This window comes from Struthio camelus, chromosome 2, assembly GCF_040807025.1.
Source record: "Struthio camelus isolate bStrCam1 chromosome 2, bStrCam1.hap1, whole genome shotgun sequence".
NCBI classification, from domain to species: domain Eukaryota; kingdom Metazoa; phylum Chordata; class Aves; order Struthioniformes; family Struthionidae; genus Struthio; species Struthio camelus.
This window is the reverse complement of record NC_090943.1, coordinates 32,758,754-32,777,339: the sequence shown is the minus strand read 5'-3', so window position 1 is coordinate 32,777,339 and position 18,586 is coordinate 32,758,754. Positions and strand designations below refer to the sequence as shown.

Sequence of the window (18,586 nt, the reverse complement as noted above, 5' to 3'; positions counted from 1 at the left end):
TCTGTCATTTTAAATAATGGCTTGGTATATTCCAAATGCAGTTTAAATGAGGAGAAGCTTTAATACTTATTTACATGTTCGCAGCATACAAAATTGTGGTTGGGTTTTTTTGCACTATCAAGTGAAAAGTGCTCGAGTTTCTTTTATTTTCCTGCTTTTTCTTTCTGTGACTTAAATTTCAAAATTGAATTTCACGACTACAGGAGCACTTCTTATTTGCTTTAGTATAGCAAGAATTAGTGAACAGTTGGCAGTTTAATTTTCATTTATTTTGACATATTTTGATATATTTTGTTAAAAATACATTGTTCTACTTTAATTATTTACGTTCCAGTGGGCCTACAGAAGTCAAAAGGAGATCTATTGACTGGATATGATTTTGTTTATGATGCAGAATGGTTTTCATTTTGCAGCCTGTAGAAACAATTTATTAGTGGACTGCAAAAAATGATGCCTTTTTTAATGTCATGATTCGGTACATGAGCAGCTGGTAGTCATCTTGGTAGTCCTAGAAAGTGCAATTGGTAGTGTTTTGGTTTTCTGTGTGTGGCAAGTTGCGGGCTAATACGAGTGTGCCTTTGATTTTTTTTAAATAGTTTTTTTTCTTTTAGAGCCTATGTGATAGGAGTTGCCTTTTCTTTAAGTGTCATTTGGCACATGTGATACTGCAGGAGGCAGTGCGACGAATACTCTGCAAGGTGGTGCTACTTGTTCTTAGCACAGAATTCACAGAAAGCTCTCCCTGTTAGTGCTTTCTGCTGCAGCTGTGCTTTGTTTCTTGCCACTTGTCTTTAAAGTACTTCCTTTCGTAGGTCAGACTTTGTCAAATCTAGATAATTTTATTTATTTATTTATGTGCACGCCCGACTATGAGGGATTCTTTTTAAAGGGCTGTGAAAGTCAGGGCTCCACAGTTTGTTCTTTCCTTTAGCTTTGCACGACCTTGGTCATGTTGCTTAACATCTTTGTTTCCCAGTGTGAAGTAGATACAGCAATGCGTGTAACACTCTGCTGTGAGGTCCGCAGCTTTCTTAATGATCACTTATCTAGAGATCTTGAAGCATTGTACAGAGAGCCCAATGCAATTGCTGTTGCAAGAGCTGGAGAGGTCAGACTGTGGAGTCTGTGTTGACCACCTTTTCTCCCTCCCTTCATAGTTGCCTTAGCCTCACTTCTTTCATTGTGTCCCTGAATGGTTATTTTCTTGTTTAAAACAGGACTGAAACTGTTACTGATTGTGTTTTTTTAATTCTTATTATTCTCATTCAAAAGAAATTAGGGATTGGTGTCTTCCAGAGAACTTTGTGAGCTTATTTTATGGTTCATTGCTAGGCGTTAGCTTGTGCTGATAAGGACATTTTCTTCCTCCTTCCTCTAGATTTTGGAACTATGTAAACCTATTTGGAACTATTAAACTGTCCTGGCCTTTTCCATAATTGCAAGATTTAATTTTTTGAAAAAGTTTTACCAGTAGGAGGCAGATCATGGACTGTAATGCCTTTCTTGTGATCTTAACAGCATTTAAGAGAATTTGTGGATTTGCTCTGATTTTTAATAAGCAGATTCTATTTATTTGCTTTTTTGTTTGCATTTTTATAGTAAATTCCCAGCTCTAAAACATTAGAGACTTTAGGTTCTCCTGAATGTTAGTAGTGGTACTGACCATAAATTGCATAAATACTGGTGGTGGCAATAGCACTGTGAAAAATTTCGAGATGCCACTGACTTACATGGCTTTTACTGCCTCTAAAACTTAAAGATGGAGCTGTTCCTTTCAGAGTCCTTTACGTACCATAACGTGAATTTTATTGCTGACTAAAAGTTACCGCTGGGCATCCCAGCAGAGAGGCAGTCTTATTATGTGGATGTGGTTTAACTGCGCAGGACCCGGATGTGAACCTGATTGACTCCAGCTTTCTGGAGTATGGAGGAGTCCAAGCAACTGGACAGCATTTATTTTTTGTTGGGCTTTTTTTTTTTTTTGGTCCCCTCCCCATGTGCTCCCTTGCCCTCCTTGTAGGCTAAGCTAACTACGTTCTCTTTCCTCAGAGCCCTATCCTCATTTGCTGTTTTATTGCAGATTAAAGGCTTGGGTTGCATGTGGAGGTTATCAGCTAATGAATAAACTTCAGTCATCCTGTCTTGTGATAAATCTGTCTTGTAGATCAAAGATGAAGCATGTAGACCTTTTTGCTTTCAAATGGTAATTTCTTAAGGCTATCAGATTACTTCCTGAGGGCTGTTTACATAAAAACAAAAACATTAAACATTTTATTTACAATGTTGAATTTTCAATTTTGAAAAAACCCTTCCATTTCCTCTCTGAGGAAAGTTTCACCTCCTTCCCTCCTTATAAGAACTCTGAAGATCCCGTCTGGAAATACAGGCGAGCCTCACGCTGCATGACTTGTATTCACAACAGTATTTTCCTGGCACTACGGTTATTTCTGGCTTAAAATGGACAGTAGTTCCATTAATTTCATCAGGAGTATAGTCTGTCTTTTAGAGGCTCTGTTCAGTTCCACCTGTGTTAAAGTATGCAGAAAATTGTTTCTACTGTATTTTCATACAGAAATCAAAACTAAGCAAGGCAGACTGAAGAGTTCCTGTAAACCTGCCTTCACACAAAACAGTTATTCTCCTTAAACTGCATTGCTTTCCATGCAGTGTCTTTGGACAACATTTTTTGTATTCCAAGAGCAGCCTAAATAATGATTTCAAAATCCATAAGCTCTGGAATACTGTAAAGTAAGAGGCAGTTTGGAAGTTGAGTCCACTTCTATTTATTGCATGTGTTCTCTAAGTAAAATGTATCCACAGTATCATTTTTATTCTTCTTGCTGCCTCAGCAACTGAAGACAGAAGTCAGACTCTGCCACAGACCACAGGGCAGTTTTCAAGGGGTTTAGCAGGGAAAAAAAAAGGGAGGAGAGAGTGACAGTCCTCAATGTCAGTTAAGGATTGGAGAGTCTGTGATTCATTCACGTCGTGTAAGACCAATTTTGCTAGCCTCTGTAAACACGCAGCGAAAAGTACCCCTTGTTGCAGTTTTTGTGTCCTTTCATTTTGGTCTTGTGCATTTCAGTACTGGGAAGTAATTTTGGCTGAGCCTTTTATAAACTGATAAATATGTATAAATGATGCTATTTATTAGACTAGCTACTCAGTGTATTAGGTAGGAAAGTTCAGCTTTTTTGGAGTTTTAGAAGTCATCAGTATTTTAGTCTAGAAATAATCTAAGACTACCTACTCTAAACTTGTACGTGAAAAACTGATTTCTTTTTTTAAGCATGTGCTACAGTCTTTAGCCTGAGAAGGATTCTTCTTTTCCTTTTTCTTATTGAAGCTCCTTCTTGATCTTCTTATCTTTGATACACTCACTACTCTTAGCCATTTCTGGATTTTAGGATGACCTTGATTTGAGGTGAAGAGAGAAGTGAACTCTGTTGGTAAAGGATATCTTTATTCTTATGTATGTGTTCTTTAAGCTGAGGATTATGCATGTTAGATAAGAGTGAATCATTAGCAACTTTATTTCTGGTTGTCTTTTTTTCTGTGGCTGTTTATGGACTTATTCAGCAAATGTGGTTGCCAGTAAGTTAATGTAGTGAAATATTTTTTAGCAATGACATTTATTGCCAAATCCTGCAGCCACTGAAAGGCAGGTTACTCACCGGCCGGGTTGTTGTCTTTAAATTTAAACTTTATATTCTGGGTCATAATCAAGGACATTTGAAAATTTGCAAGTGCAAAAACAATTGCTAGTCTTGCAAATTTGATCCCCTTTGTTCAAATGTTGCTTCTTTTCTGTTCCTAGCATATATCTAAGAAGATGAACAGGTTTTTTTTTTTTTGTTTGCTTTTTTAAACCACTCTTAAGTCTTCATGCTGAAACAGAATGCAATGTTAATCCACTTGTAAAGCAAATTTCACATGACTAAAGCATAAACACAAATGGCAACAATAGCAGCTTTGGAAAGGTACCGATATTCAATAAAGACCAAAAGTATCAAATATTGGCACTAGAATTTGGAAGCTAGATTTATACAAATGTATGTATATACCCAGTGTATACTCTGTGTGTATATATACATATATCTATATAGACACATATCTGTAAGAATTACACATTGTATAATCTTTACGCTCACCAATTGCATGCATATGTAAAATAATCAGACAACTTAATAAATGGCTTCAGAAAAAATGTTAATTTAGTGATTCTAAAATGTTCATTTAGTAATTCCATATATTCAGATCTGAGGCTCATGTACAGTAACGACACTTTAAGTGATGGCAGAAACTTTAAATAGCTGTGCTGAGAATCAGAGCCTGGTGGTCAAAATTCCACCAACTTCAAAAAAAAAAAAGCTCTTTGCCGAGAGTCTTTGAATATCAAGCTACTTATTTCAGTCCTGACTTTAGGTTCCCAGATGTAACCACATTGACAATGGCTTCTTTGTTTCCCTGTTGAATCAGTGATAAAACTTGTGAGCTGAATGTTACTGTTGACTCATTTGAATGGCCTGCACCTTTTCCAGTGGAGACTGCTGCTTTTGCAGTGGTTTCTGTAATTTAGTAGTAAACTAAAGATTTAGATCTGAGCCTTGCCTTAATGAAGTAGAAACTAGATCTGGGTAGCATTGCTTTATTGCTAAGCATTCTTGAAAGTTTAAGTATGAAGGAGACATAGGTATTTAGAGTTGTGACCATTTCCTCCTTCTAGCACAGGAAACAAAAATCCCATTAGAAATCCTGAGTTAGTGTGTACTTGTTTTATGAACGCATACATGTTTTTAATGTTAAAGGCAGCATCAAATTAAAAATCATTTTCTGAAAATATAATTTTTGTTCCCTCTAGTAACTCTCTATCATTAAGAATTGCTGAAATAAAAACAAATTGTAAATAATCTTTTAAGTTAGTTGCTTAATGTATGCTTGAGAGAGTTCTCTGGTAATCCATTTTATTATCTATTGGCCTGTCTAGCACTTGCTTTCACATATTCTTGAGTAGCTAACTTAGACAGGTATGATTATCCTTAAGGATAACATTTTATTATGATGCTCTTTTATTATGAGGATATTCCTATTTTGCAGGGAAGTTAACTGACATGCTGGTTATGGATCTCTGAGGGTAGGCTCCTAAGACTGAGATGCTTCAAAGTAGAAGCAACCTTTTGAAAACGGAAGTTGTTTGTGTTATAAATGACAATTGGAAGAACCAGAGGTTAAATCCTTTTTTTTTTTTTTTTAAAACTTTTTGTCTAGCTGCAAGTACAAGATCAGCTGCCTTATCATGTATAACTAGCTATTAGCTCTTTGTATGAATATATAAGAGAAGGAAAAAAAAATTTTAACTAGATTGTGACTTGAAAGCTTCCTGTAAATGAGGAAACTAGAGATAGAATTAGTTTCTGCTAAAAACTGACTTTTTTCCCCCCTCGGTTGTGAACGTCCTTGCCTAAATATGAAGTTGAGGATACCTTTGAAGTAATAAACACCAAAACAAATTAAATAGTTTATTTTAAAACTTATTGTTATTTCTAGTAAAAACATTTGTTAGGTTTGCCACAGTTTTCTTCATGATTCTGTGTCCATAAAAGCTTTCCCCCCCCCCCCTCCAAGGGAGGGGGAATGTGTGTGTTTGTATAAAACGCTGGGGTGTTATCGCACTTGGATATTTGCACTTAGCCATTACATCTTACAATTTAAATTAAATTTTCAAAATCGCTGCAAATGGAAATCTTCTCCTCAGAAAAGCACACAGACCCTGATTTAGTGTCCAGTGCTTTTTCTCCTTGCGTTTAACTGCGCTGATAATTCCTAGGTAGGAATACAGTTTAGGTTCCCTCCCAGGCTTGGTCTTACATCAGGACCTTCTTCCTCTTTAGCATGAGTCCTCAAGACAGATTTCGCCTCCCTTTACCTCCTGCCTGGGCGCCTCTGGAGCCACAGACGTTGTAACTGTGGGAACAAATGACCCTGATCTGCTGGCAGAATTTTCACACTAAGAGTTAATGCAAATGAAGAGCCACTCTATTTCTCCAGGGGGTCCTTGAGGTTGCAGATCCAGTCTAGAAGGGTTAAAATTTCTTCAGATTCCCCCCCCCACACACCCCAATCATCTTACATTATCCATGGGTTTTAGATCAATTGCTGCAGAAAGCATCTGGTTTAATTTTTATTAGGTTGCTGCTTCCTCCTCCAGGGAGCTGTGAGCCTCGTTTGTTTTGGGGGCAGGGGACAGGAGGGAACTCTTCCTCCTGCCTCACCTTCTCTCCTCAAACATCAAAGCCAGCGAGTTTGATCCTACTAGCTTAATCCTCCGTTTCTCCCTCCCACCAGTGTTCTGCAAATTTCCTCGTATTATTCTCATGGTTATCCGGTGTCTGTGGTGTTTATCAACAAGTTAACTTTTGCCCTCGAGGTGCTGGCTCTGAGGCAGTTCATTGTGCCCGAGGAGAGGAGGGCATCTCCGCCTGCCTGGGGCTTTCTCTTCGCTGCCTGCAATTGCCAGTCCCATAAACTCCGGCAGGTAAATGTCTGGAAGGAAGGCTAGCACTGCATGAAAGGGACATAAATCAGTACAAAATAGTGCCTGTGAAAGCATTTCTGGGAGATTGCTGCTTTCAGAGGCTAAGAAACTGTGTCAGTAACTGTAACTCCCACTGAATAAAATATGCTTGAGACAACTTTCAACTAGAAATCTTTTGGGGGTGGAGGATGAGAGGGGTCAGCGAACCAAAATCAGGTCAAATCAGTCACTTGCTTTGGGGGTAGAAGGGAGTGACAATCTTCTAATACCAGGAGGCGGTTCAGCCCGTTAGCAGCTGGCCAAATACAGTGTCAGTTTAGGCCAAATGACAGATACACGTCCTAATGAAGTGTTTGCTAGCAGCCTTTTGAGAAGTTTGCCTTGTATTTGCTCTGTCTTTGGGATTTGGAGAGTAGGTTAACTTTTATTAATATTTACTGAAAGCTTCCCCCCCGCCCCTTTCTGTAGCCAGCTGGCTTATTCTTTTGGGCAGGCTTTGTTATTTTTTGATATGCAAACTTACTTGTAACTTTGATTGTCAACTGCCAGGGTCCCTCTACATGAAGAGCCAAGTGGCTCGTAATCGCTGCCTTCTCCGTTGTGCCTCCAGCAGTCCCAGCCTCGGAGGGCTGTAGTTGTACCCCTAGCAACTTTGAATATTTCTGAAACTGCAGCTGCACAGACAAGCAAATGAGGGGTGCCTTGCACAAGAAATGGGCATTTATAGAATTAAACCAATTATTAAGCCATTTGGGTACAATGTTGTGTCCCCCTCCTCCACCCTGGCCAAGAAACCTGCCACCTCTGGAGTAGACTGTGTCTGCTGTGGCTCGAAGTCCTCCAAGCATGCAAGCATTAGGAAAAAAACATTTCAGTTAAAGTGACTTTTTTTTTCCCACTTCTAAAGAAATGTCTAGAATAATTTCTTTACTGAAATGAGACAGGAGTGCCATTTTTAGGAGTCAAAAAAGCTCTCCTGTAGGAAGTGGCTCTTAAAGTCTACAGTACAATTATAATGTTGCTGGTCACTTTTTCCCCATGTACAAAAGCCCTAATATAATCCTGCTGTATGGATGGTGATGTATCCTTTTTCTGTAACAGACTTGCTGCAGCTTTGATACACGCCAGGTACTGTGAACCCATCTCTGTTCTCAATTCAACCTTCTTTTTGGTCTTGCATGTATTATTCTCAAAGGCTTTGTGTTAATACCAGATCATAGTAAAGACAGGGAATAATAATGGTGGAGATGTAGACCTAGAGATAAGCAATTAATTTAAATTGATTTTCATTAATACTTGTTTTTTTGTCTTTTAGTCTCTAATCTGTAGTGCTTTGCAGTTTGCTTTAAAAAAAAATCCTATTCCAAAGTAAGTGAAAGTTATTTTAACAAACGTTGTTTATGAAAATACGTGCATTACTGCAGATGTTAAGGGGAATTTCCCAATATCAGTTGTAGGAAAATGTGCTGTTACTTTTCATCTTGAAGTTCTACAGTAGTAACTAAGAAAGAATTCCAGTTTTCAGGGCAGTTCATCTTTATCTACTTACTACTCTTTCCTAAATCAAATTTATAATACGTATCTTTTTCTTCTCTTCTTCATGAGAGAGCATGCAGTTCGTGTAGACTGTCAGGGCCAAATCCCACAGTTATGGATTGTCTTTTTTTCTTCTTCACCTCTTCCCCCGCCCTCCCCCTCCCCCCCAGGATTTTAAAACTATGCTATTGCATTCTTGCAATGAAATGCAGTGTTCAAGCAAACTGTTAATTGACATGCACAGTACTGTATGCTTTAGACTGGAAAGGAAAATAAGTGATTTGCTTCGTTTTGCAGAGTGAGTTTTAACTGTTATTAAAGTGAATTTGTAGTTGCATATTTTCCAGTAAAGGTGACAGATTACTTCCAAGCTGGTATTTTCCTTTTGTTAAACAAGGTTCTCAAATAGATCCATTTGCCCACGTATTCTATTCTTGCCAGTTGGCTTTGAAAGCTAGTGCTTGGGCTCATCGTTCAGAACAAGCTTCCAAAAAATGAGGTCCCATGCTGTTTCTATCTGTTGAGCTGGTAGGGGCTGGAAGGATCTGATCTGAAGCCAAGGCAAAGACTGAATTGATGGAATCATATTTAATAGGTCTGCCAAGTACTGCCCAATCATGAGGTTTCACTTTCTGGGAAAGAGCACCGAGACGAAAGGTGGCAGTGATACTGGCGATCCTCAGTTTCCTTCCCAGGACTTAAAACCAGGCCACCACATATGAAAAGAAGTAGAATTTTAGTTGAAGGCAATTTTACATGTTTATTTCCTGTTCTTCTCTGCATGCTTCTTCCCCATTTTCTCCTAAGTTTCAAATATATATTTAAAAAGGAAGAAACTTGTTGCTGTTTATTATTAAACGTATTTTGACCATATGCAATGTATCATGCATGCTCACATCTTCAGTATATTTACTTCCATTTGACTCTGTGCATGTGTATGCATGTGTGTACACACACAGACACTGATTCTGGTGAATAGTCACCACTCAGTGGGACTAGGTGGAGGCCAGTTGTCTCTAGGGACAAATTCTTTCTCTTTGAGTTCTGGTTTTCCATAGGTTAGACAATAATATCATATCAATAGCATGCCTCTCTTTTTTTTTTTTCCCCCTCTCTCAAAAAAAATTTAACAAGTTTGCTTCAGGATATCTTTTCCTCTTTTCTAGTGACTTTCACTTGTGAAATCCCGAAAGCTCAGGTGCTTTGTCCGTGTTCAGTTTTTACATAAACTGCCAGGAGAGTGTCTGAAACCACAGTGATGATACACGTGTGTGTCAGATATCCAATTTGTAACCGTCTTCTTCTAATATCTGACAAGGAGTAGGACCTAAATGAAATCTATTTGACTGGAGCCCAGCTAAGATCTGATAGAGGTGACTTTGATAGATCAAATGGTTGGAGAACTTGGTAGCGTCTGTATAGATTTAATCTGTTCGGCCACTTTTTAAAGCGATCCACAGTCTTCAAGTCTTGCTCATCTCTGCAGCTGTTTCAGTGTTCAGAAACGAGAGTGTTTTTTGCCATCATCTAGCCAAGAGATTGCACGAGGTGGAAACTTGCCTCAATCATCCATTCTTGCAGCTGTTGCAGTGGTCTGTATGTGTAGGCTTAGATTTAAAAGCAATGGGAACAGTTTAGCTGGAGGACTCAGATGCCACCCTTTTTACTCTGTCTTTTCCTCCTTCCGCCTCTTTTCCACTCTCTATGAGACATGCTTATTGCTGAGCTGTCATTTTTCCAAAAAGGAAAATTTATGTTGGTACACTAGGCTGTATGATCCATTCAGCTGCTGTAGCCACAGTAACCTCCAGAGTAGGCAGGAATGGTCGTCTGGGTGCAGTACTTGCTTCAACTGCTTCAATTAATTCCTCCTATGCAGCCCAAAGATTACCTGTAAAATGCCTGAGTTAATGTTTAGTGGAATGACATGGAAAGCACACTGCTGTGGCATGTCAGATGCCTATTAAATGTTGAAATTCAGCATGCAGGTAACTATCTGCGAAGACCTGTAGCTCAAATCAAAATGATCTAGAAATAAATAATCAATAAATAATCTCCAGAATGCAGAAGGCTATTGTTCCATAAGTTAAATAGATATTATTAGAACCATTTCAAAAACAGCTATGTAAGACTGACATTCCCACCTGGAAGGTCATAAAAAAGTGTTCAGTTTTGTGACTTGTTGCATTGGAAGGACAAATACCAGTACGGCATTTAGAAGCTGTAGATTTAAATGGTAAGTAACTGTTGCAGAATTAGAGCATTGCAGGCATGGTATGAACCCACTACGTTGTGTTTGGATTTTTTTTTTTTTTTAAATCTGCTGAGAGGAGCACCTAGGTCACTGCTAGCAGCTGAGAAGTAATTTGCCCTCCTCCAGCATTTTGCCCTCCTGAATGAACCATTGAATAAACTGTAACTCATATATATATATATATATATATATGTGTGTGTGTGTGTATATATATATATATATAAATTTTTTTTTTTTGGACCGAAATGCCTACCTGTTGTACTTACAGCATAAATAATTGCTCTGAATCATCAGGTGAATGCTGTTCACTTATAGTGAGCGAGGAAAATTGCAAAAACATGAATTAAGGTCCCTGTCCTTAAGTGTATTTCGTTTTGCATTTTGATAGCAGTTTAGAAATGTTATCGCCTGTTTTGTCACCGACATAATTCACATCTTTCTTCAGGCACTGTAAACAAGAGAAATGGTTTAATGGCTCCATAAAAGGCACTCTGTGCTGATAGCTGAGATTAGACCCTTTAGTAATGGATTTTTGTGCGTTGGGGGAAGGGGAGGGCTTGGCGGAGGTAAATGTACTGGAAAAGAATCTTTGAGAGACACTGATGTATCTGAAGTGCCTGCTGCATTTCTGTCTGTATTGCAAGATAAATTTAAAGTGTGAGAATATTGGCTTTATCAGTACAGGGGGCTTCTCTTTTTGCTTTTGAAATTTTCCTGAATGCTAACTCAGGTCATCTCAATCACTAGCATCTGGAGATATAAGATGTGTTAACTTAGATTTGTTTTTCATCTTCTATCTTTTCTTCTTCTATCAAAAATCAAGTCCTCTCTATTCAAAGGTGTTCAAGAAATCTCTATAAACTTATATCACATATTAACAGTTTTGTTGTAATTGGTTGTAAAAATGAAAGAGTTTATTTACAAAATCAGGTTTAGAGGGTGATTTGTGGGTATGAATGTGAAAAGCAAGTCAGAAACATTCAGCAGAAATGTAGAGGGCAAGGCTTACCCTGGCTTCCCTGTTACTTCCTTCTCTCTGCAGTTGCACAAAGTCCTCGAACTTAGTATACACAAATACAATATTACTTAAAGTCATTTGAGTTCAGTAACACAAGCAAGGTTGCTACTGTCAGTTCATTTTATACCACAGAGTAAATGCTCATTCCCTACAAGTGTCAATAACAAGACATCCTGCTTTCTTTTGGGTGGTGGAGGCAGCCATTAGCCCACATTACTGAATTACTAGTAATATTTCATGGCTTTTAAAAATATATTTAAATCACTTCTTCAGAAAATAAGAACAAATTTTACTTTGTGTACTGAACAGGAATCTGAAGTTTGAAAATTTTAAAATAACTTTTTGCTTGAAGTAGAAATGACTTGCAATATCATGTGAAAGCTCTCATTTCTTCATCTTGAGTGATCATGTCTTGAATTGAAAAGTATGTGAAACTGTTGCTTTTATATTTTATGTAGTGTCTTTCTGAGGCTTCCTCAAAAGAAGAGGTTCATTTCTATCTGTGCAGAGATGGTAAACATACTATACAAATTAGTCTCTTCTAAGACAAATCAGTTCTTTCTTTAATTTAAGATTTTTTTTAAAACAATTGTTATTCATTTGGGTCTTAAGCTAAGAGTTATCATGAGTAAAATGTTTAGGAATTAGACTGCTGACAGGTAACAACCAAAGGAGAGTAGCATTTCAAAGCTAGGTGTAGTCAGCTTCTGCCTATATTTATGCATGTTCTGTATGAGTTTACTACCTGTCAAAATTACTGTTTTGTAGAATCTGTGTCCTTAAAAACACTTCAACAATACAGAATGCTAGCATAGGTGTACACGAGATCACACTGTGTGTAACATGCAGGCCCTCTCTTTCTGCAGATACGGATACACAGATCTATACGCAGATAGTATGCATACAGCAATATATTGTAACTTAATCAGTTTGCCTCAGATGGGAACAAGCCTTTGGCTTGCCTTATGGCTGCATGTTGGCTTCAAAGGAGCTGCAGGCAGGGTCTGAAAATGAGCAGGTTCTGATGCCGATAAGCCGTACTTTCCCCAGTCGTTGAGATGAGGTATCGAAGACATCCATCTCAGTGCAGGTTGTAAGATTGTTTGCCTTTCAAGTTTGGAGGTAGTTATCTGTAAGTAATCACTTGGGATGAAATCTTGGCCCTTGGTCACTTCTTAATAAGATCATTATTAAGGCAAAGTGCCTGTTACTTTAATAGGGTTGAGACTTTATTCTGGGGTTAAGTAAAATGAATTTGCCAGCAGGAAAAAAGAAGTGATGAGGAGTTGGTTGTTTTAAATGTTATCTTCTCTTTTTTTTTTTTTTAAATTGGATGTGCTAGTAACTTGGGATGCTGCACTAAAATTAGATTATATAAATAAGCAACCTTACTCTCTTTAAAAAAAAAAAAAAAAACTGATTAAAAGCATAATATAAAATTCAGCTTAGTAAAACTGTATTTTAAAGCCTGTTTTAATAGGTGTACTAAAATGAATGTCACACTAAAATGAACAGTGATGGGTGGAGATGGCAGTGATGATACGAGGAACTGTTTTGAATGGTTTTGAAATTTTACTCTTGAAATAACTGTCATTTTCTGCCACATGTAAGATGTGATTTGAAAGGTCAAATAGCCTTCAAGGACACCGCCACCCCCCCCTCCCCCCCCCCCCCAAGAAAAGCAACAAACCAAACCAAAACGTGAAAAGTGTTTTTTCTAAGGATGTCTTTTTTCCTTTCTTCCTCTAAAAGTGTACATTTAAGAAGTTACAGATAAAGCTTTGCGTGGTGACTGTGTCAAGGGACTGCCTGAGGAAGGCTTTAAATTTTACAGCTACATTATCTGTTCTGGCCATAGTTAAGATAAAGATCTAATATAAAATCACTTTGGACTGTAATGGTTTCCCTAAATGAAATGAAGGCGTTAACCTACTTGATTTGATACACTTTACCCTAGCTTATAAAGCTGGGAGGAAAGTGAGGTAAACTTTAATTAAAACTACAGCACAGATGCCTTCTAGCACTGTGCCCTGTACCTAGCTAGGACTGTACAGTAAGCAAAATAAAATGTACCTCGCAGCCGAGGCAGCAGGCTGGAGCCGTGCTCAGTGAAAGTAATTTAATTAGTGTTGATCATGACTCCAGATGATGGTGATTTGATAAGGAATAATTTAGTACTTAACAGCCTTTTACATGCACCAACTCCATGTGGGAAGGTAAAGCAAATTGCACAAAATGAATGTGCTGCTTTCACTTGTGCCTGTGCCAGTGAGCTGGAAAACTGCCTGTTAGCAGACGTTCAGGCTCTCAGCGCTGTGATGAAATACCCAGCCAGTTCTCCGCGCAGGGCTGTGGTGTGGGAGTCTCTGTACTCCCGTTATTTAAAAATAAATAAGGGAAGTAATTTTTCATAACAGATTAACTCTGAGGAAGTAGCAAAGTTTTAAAAAAAATAAAAATAAAAAAAAATAGAGCAGTGTGTGGCCTTTGTGCAAATATGTGATATTGGCTTTAAAAAAGAGCCTTGTTACTGTTGTGGTTTAATTCTCTGATTCGAGTCAAAGAGATTGCTTGCCTTTGCGTCGGAGCCACAGCTATGGAGATGCAGGGCCTATCGTACAAGTTAAACATGCATTATCTGACCAAGGCACAGGAAGAGAGTCAGCACTTAAAGTTCACTAGCAGCTCCTCCCTCCCCGCCCTCCCCCCCCCCCCCCCCCCCAACTACTAGATGTCAACCTGCTTTGCAATTTAGTGTAAGACTAAGTGTGGACTGCATTTTGCCTCATTATTAAATTTGACAACTCTTGCTCAAGAGGTCCGTATAGTCTTTTATTTTAGTGCAAGTTCAAACAGTTTTATTCAGAAAGAGTTCTCGTGTTTTGATGTTCACCACTTTTCATCTGAGCTTAAGTTACTGCGCGTGAGGACGGGTGCCTGTCTTACTGTCTGCTTTTCCCCCCCATCATAATCTTTTCAGGTAATCGACTATTACCCACCAAATATAATGACTGGATAACAGTCTTAGAGACAAGTCGTTTGTGTTTTGTGAAAATAGGTGGCAAAATAATGTAGAGATAAATTGCAGATGTCTCAAGAGCTTTAGTATAAGCCGTCATATAGTAGGCTACCAGAGGACCCATATGTGAAAGAGTTCTCTATGCGGGGTCCAACTATGGGAAAACCTGTAGTGGGAGTCCAGAATCAGGATAGGTCTCAAATAGATCGGAGTTTATTGGTTCTATTGCTCATTTTTTAAGAATGTTTTATTTACTTTCCCCTCCCCACGCCATGCATCACGCGTGCACGTTATGTTAGCATCAGAACATTTACAGAGTGTAGTAAATTCTCTCCTAAGCTCATGAGCAAGGGAAGGGACAAGATACTACTTAATGGTGTATAATAATGGCCTAATTTTGCACTGAGGTCCTCTAACAGGGACTGCTACGCATATGTGGATTTCTGTAGAGGCACAAGTGTCAGCGTCAGGCTGCAGCCTGACTGTGGTGTTTTGGTAACAACACCAAATCTCAGTCATAAGAGTTAATCCCCAAACTGTAGGCTTCTCAGCACCCTAAAATAGATTTATAGCCTCATTTTATTTAAAACTTGAAGGATGTGTCTTCAGACTATTAAGTTAAATACCTATGTGTTAGTCCTTTGTCCTTTTTATCACTCATTCTAGATTTGTCTAGATCAGGTGAAGGAATTAAGACTGCTTTGAATTTTCTTCTGCTTTAGTTTTGGTTAAGGCTGACTGTGACATTGGGAAAAGTTGTCTGGCTTTAACTAATATGCTGGTTAACCTTACCTTTACCTTTGGCCTTCTTCCGAATCCAGACCAACTTGTGCTTCTAATTAATGCTGTGTTTCTGTCACACTCTGTTCTTTTTGCCATTAAAGAAAGTATGGCTGAAAATCCTTTCTCCATTTGTGTCTGCATCACACTTATTGTTGACTTCAATGAGGCCACAATTTTATCATGTGTAGATATGAGAAAAATTATTGAAGGCATTTCTTGTATATTTTTTGAGACATTTCTTATAACTAAAGGAGCATGTAATTCTCCAGTTTCATAAGTTTGACTGCAAATTTTCATGTATTTTATGCGACAAAAAGATTACCAGTCAAATACTTGAGGCTGATATATGAGAAATTAATTTTGGAGTCATTTGTATGGCACTCTTTGAAGTGAACTGCCATTGCATTTACAGCTAAAAGCTACCTCACTAATACTACTTAGAAACATTTGGTGCCTGGGAAGTATTTTGCCTCTGACAACATTTACAGTAGTAAAGCCAAATATAAGTGGGCTGTTATTTTCCTGCTAATGAGATGGGATCCTGGCCATCATTCTATTAAACAATAAAAGTGCTAATAGCCAATGCAAAGGATCTCTGGTGTCTATTTTTTCCGCTGACACCCAAAGAAATACTTGAAATGTTTATTTCCTATATTGTTTCTAGTATTACAATGGTTTAATTAATCGTGTATTTAATTAGCAGTGTCTAGCTTACTTGAGAAAGCTCATTGTTAACATTGTACTTGGTTTTTAATTGTATTCTCTTTCTCTTTCCAGTGGCTTTTCATGGTCTCCCTGTGAAAATCAAGAAGGAACCCCATAGCCCGTGTTCGGAACTTGGCTCCGCTTGCAGTCAAGAACAACCATTCAAGTTCAGTTATGGGGAAAAGTGCCTGTACAATGTCAGGTAAAGCCAACTAGGAGTCTGATTGCCATGGTTTCAGTGAGAACTGCTGATTTAAATGAGGACTGACTAAAGAGTGATAAAACTGTAATAGGGATCTTATAAAAGTTACCTCTTCAGCAGATAACACACTGATGAGATAATGCATTTAACTGATGAACACTGATGGAGTTGTTTACAGTTGTATCGAACACTTACATAATCGTTTTAAAGCAATGTTTTTCATCAAAATGCATATTCTCCATTCCTCCTCCATGGGAGATAGGCAGAGTTTAAAAACCGAGGGTGCAAGTGTGAAATAGAAGGAAGGAGTGTTTTGCTTTCTGTGAGTTGTGTGAAGGTACTTTTAAAATGCAATACACATTAAGAGAGAGCTCTGTGTAGCAGGCAAGAGACTGGCAGATCTGAGCAACACATTAGGTATTTGACAGGTCTTACAGATGATATATGTGTGCGTTCATGGATGATTACAATTTAAAATAGTATTTTATTAGGCCTTTGCATCTTTGTTATATTTTCAAAAGCAAGTTGTCTTCTGATTATGAGGGTAGATAATAAAAGCTTTAATTCTTTTCTGGGGTGGGGGGCAGGGGACCTTGTTACCACTACATTCTTTATTGACGTTCTTGTAGTTCACACTTACGTGTCACTCATTCTTTCTTTAGTGTCCACAGTGAAGGGTTTCTTATGGACATTTTAGTCTATTTTGGAATCTCTTATCTAGGCAGGGGGTTTTATTCTCATTAATGTACTACCAAACCTGGTAATCCTTACAGCATTTACATTTAACTTGGGTGGGGGAAAGGATGAAAAAAGACCCTCAGTTTCCCTAGTCAAAGAGGAGTGATTTTGATTTCAAAAGATCAAGTGCAACCAGCAATGGATTTGATGGATGCTAGGAGATGTGATTGAAAAAAAAAATAGGCAAGTTCCTGTTTACTGTCTGCCCTAAGGTCTGTGTTTGTCCTGTTTAGACACAGGGATGATCAAAGTACACTGAAGTCCTTTCCTCATTTGGAGCACCTTTGAAAATAGCGTCTATGTATTTGCAGGACCAGAACTTTATTTTTGAGAGAAAAAAAAAACCTGTTAGGAGAGGCTGCGACATTATAGTCTGGGCAGCTAAACTAACAGGATTGTTTTTCTGGGTCAGATCCTTTCCCTCTAGCTGCATTGTTTTACTGTCTCACTTTATGGCTTGTGCAAGCTCTAAAAAAGAGATTTGACAGGCACCGTCAAGACTGCTTTTGTACTTTAGTCCAGGTGTTTCTACTTTTATGTATTTTGTATATCTTCTTTAGAATGTTACTTTAAGACTGAATCCTTTAAAAAATACATTTCTAGGCCCTGGAGAGGAAAATACTGTGTTGAGCCACTTGACCTCTAACTTGATTTTTTCCTGTGCTGTTCTCTGTAAAGCAGAGAATTCCTCTGCCCAAATTGGTTAATAAAGTATCTATAATAAAAGGCTTATAAATGTGATACTTCTTTTCTCTGGATGTAGATGCTATGCTTTCTGCAGAGAAAATAATTTGACCTTTTTTCTGTTTGTGATAGTGCCTATGATCAGAAGCCACAAGTGGGAATGAGGCCCTCCAACCCACCAACGCCATCCAGCACTCCTGTGTCACCACTGCACCATGCCTCCCCAAACTCAGCTCAGACTCCTAAACCTGACCGGGTTTTCCCTACCCATCTCCCTCCATCCCAGTCCATTCAAGACAACAGCTTCCCTATGGACCACAGGTAAAACACAAAATATGCAAGGGACCCAAACAGAAGGTGTCTGTTGTGGCTGCAAGCTGACTATGATGTAGGGCAGCCCTTGGTTCATGCCCTCAACTATTCCCTTTGAACTTAGAGGTCTAAGGTGAAAGACAGAGTGGTTCAGAATGCCAGAAATAGGTGTGTGGACTCTAGTAGGAGTTCATATTGGCAACGACAGAGTTTTAATGACCTACTTCTGCTCCCTTGTGAGGGTAATCCACTTGAGGCTAGTAAGCCCTGTGACGTAATGAAGTCACCAGCAGGCATGGTTCTGGCTGTAAGTGGCTGGCCTCTTGCTAAGAAATTTTCCTATCAAAGAGATAAGTGGTTACGTTATGGTGTTACTGCTTCAGAATATTCTTTGGAAGGGTGGATCGTTTTTCCAAGCCCTTTTGAATTAAAGCATTTCAAACAAATTAAGATGCCAACATAAACTATGCTTAAATAACATTAGTCTGAGTAAAACCCACAAGAGCTAGAAACTAGAATTGAAGCTTAAACTGTCCTTAAGTCACCCTGTTTTGTTTTGATATGTTAGCGAGCCCCAGACAACTGACCATCTTTCTTAGCTCAGTTTTGCAATGCATGTGCTCAGAGTGGGATTTCTCTTATTTTTGAGACCAAACACTTGTGTGTAGAATTTTAATCATCCTAACTTTTATTACGTGAGCCTGTTTTTGTTTGCTGCACTGCGTGGTTGCTCTGAGCATTTTGCAGTTCAGCTATATATAAACCTATATATGTTCAGAGACTTGACTTAGTGCTGAAAC

The 18,586-nt window shown here is 38.4% G+C and overlaps 1 protein-coding gene across 5 annotated transcripts in view; it reads left to right on the top strand.

The window, feature by feature from the left end:
- Positions 1–18,586, top strand: part of ETV1 (ETS variant transcription factor 1) — a 67,054-nt gene that overhangs the window by 18,276 nt on the left and 30,192 nt on the right. For all 5 annotated transcript variants that reach the window (XM_009680824.2, XM_009680826.2, XM_009680825.2 and 2 more), the window contains 2 exons: positions 15,923–16,052; positions 17,607–17,795. In XM_009680824.2, coding sequence (XP_009679119.1) covers positions 15,923–16,052; positions 17,607–17,795 — 319 coding nt within the window. The remainder of the gene's footprint in view (positions 1–15,922; positions 16,053–17,606; positions 17,796–18,586) is intronic.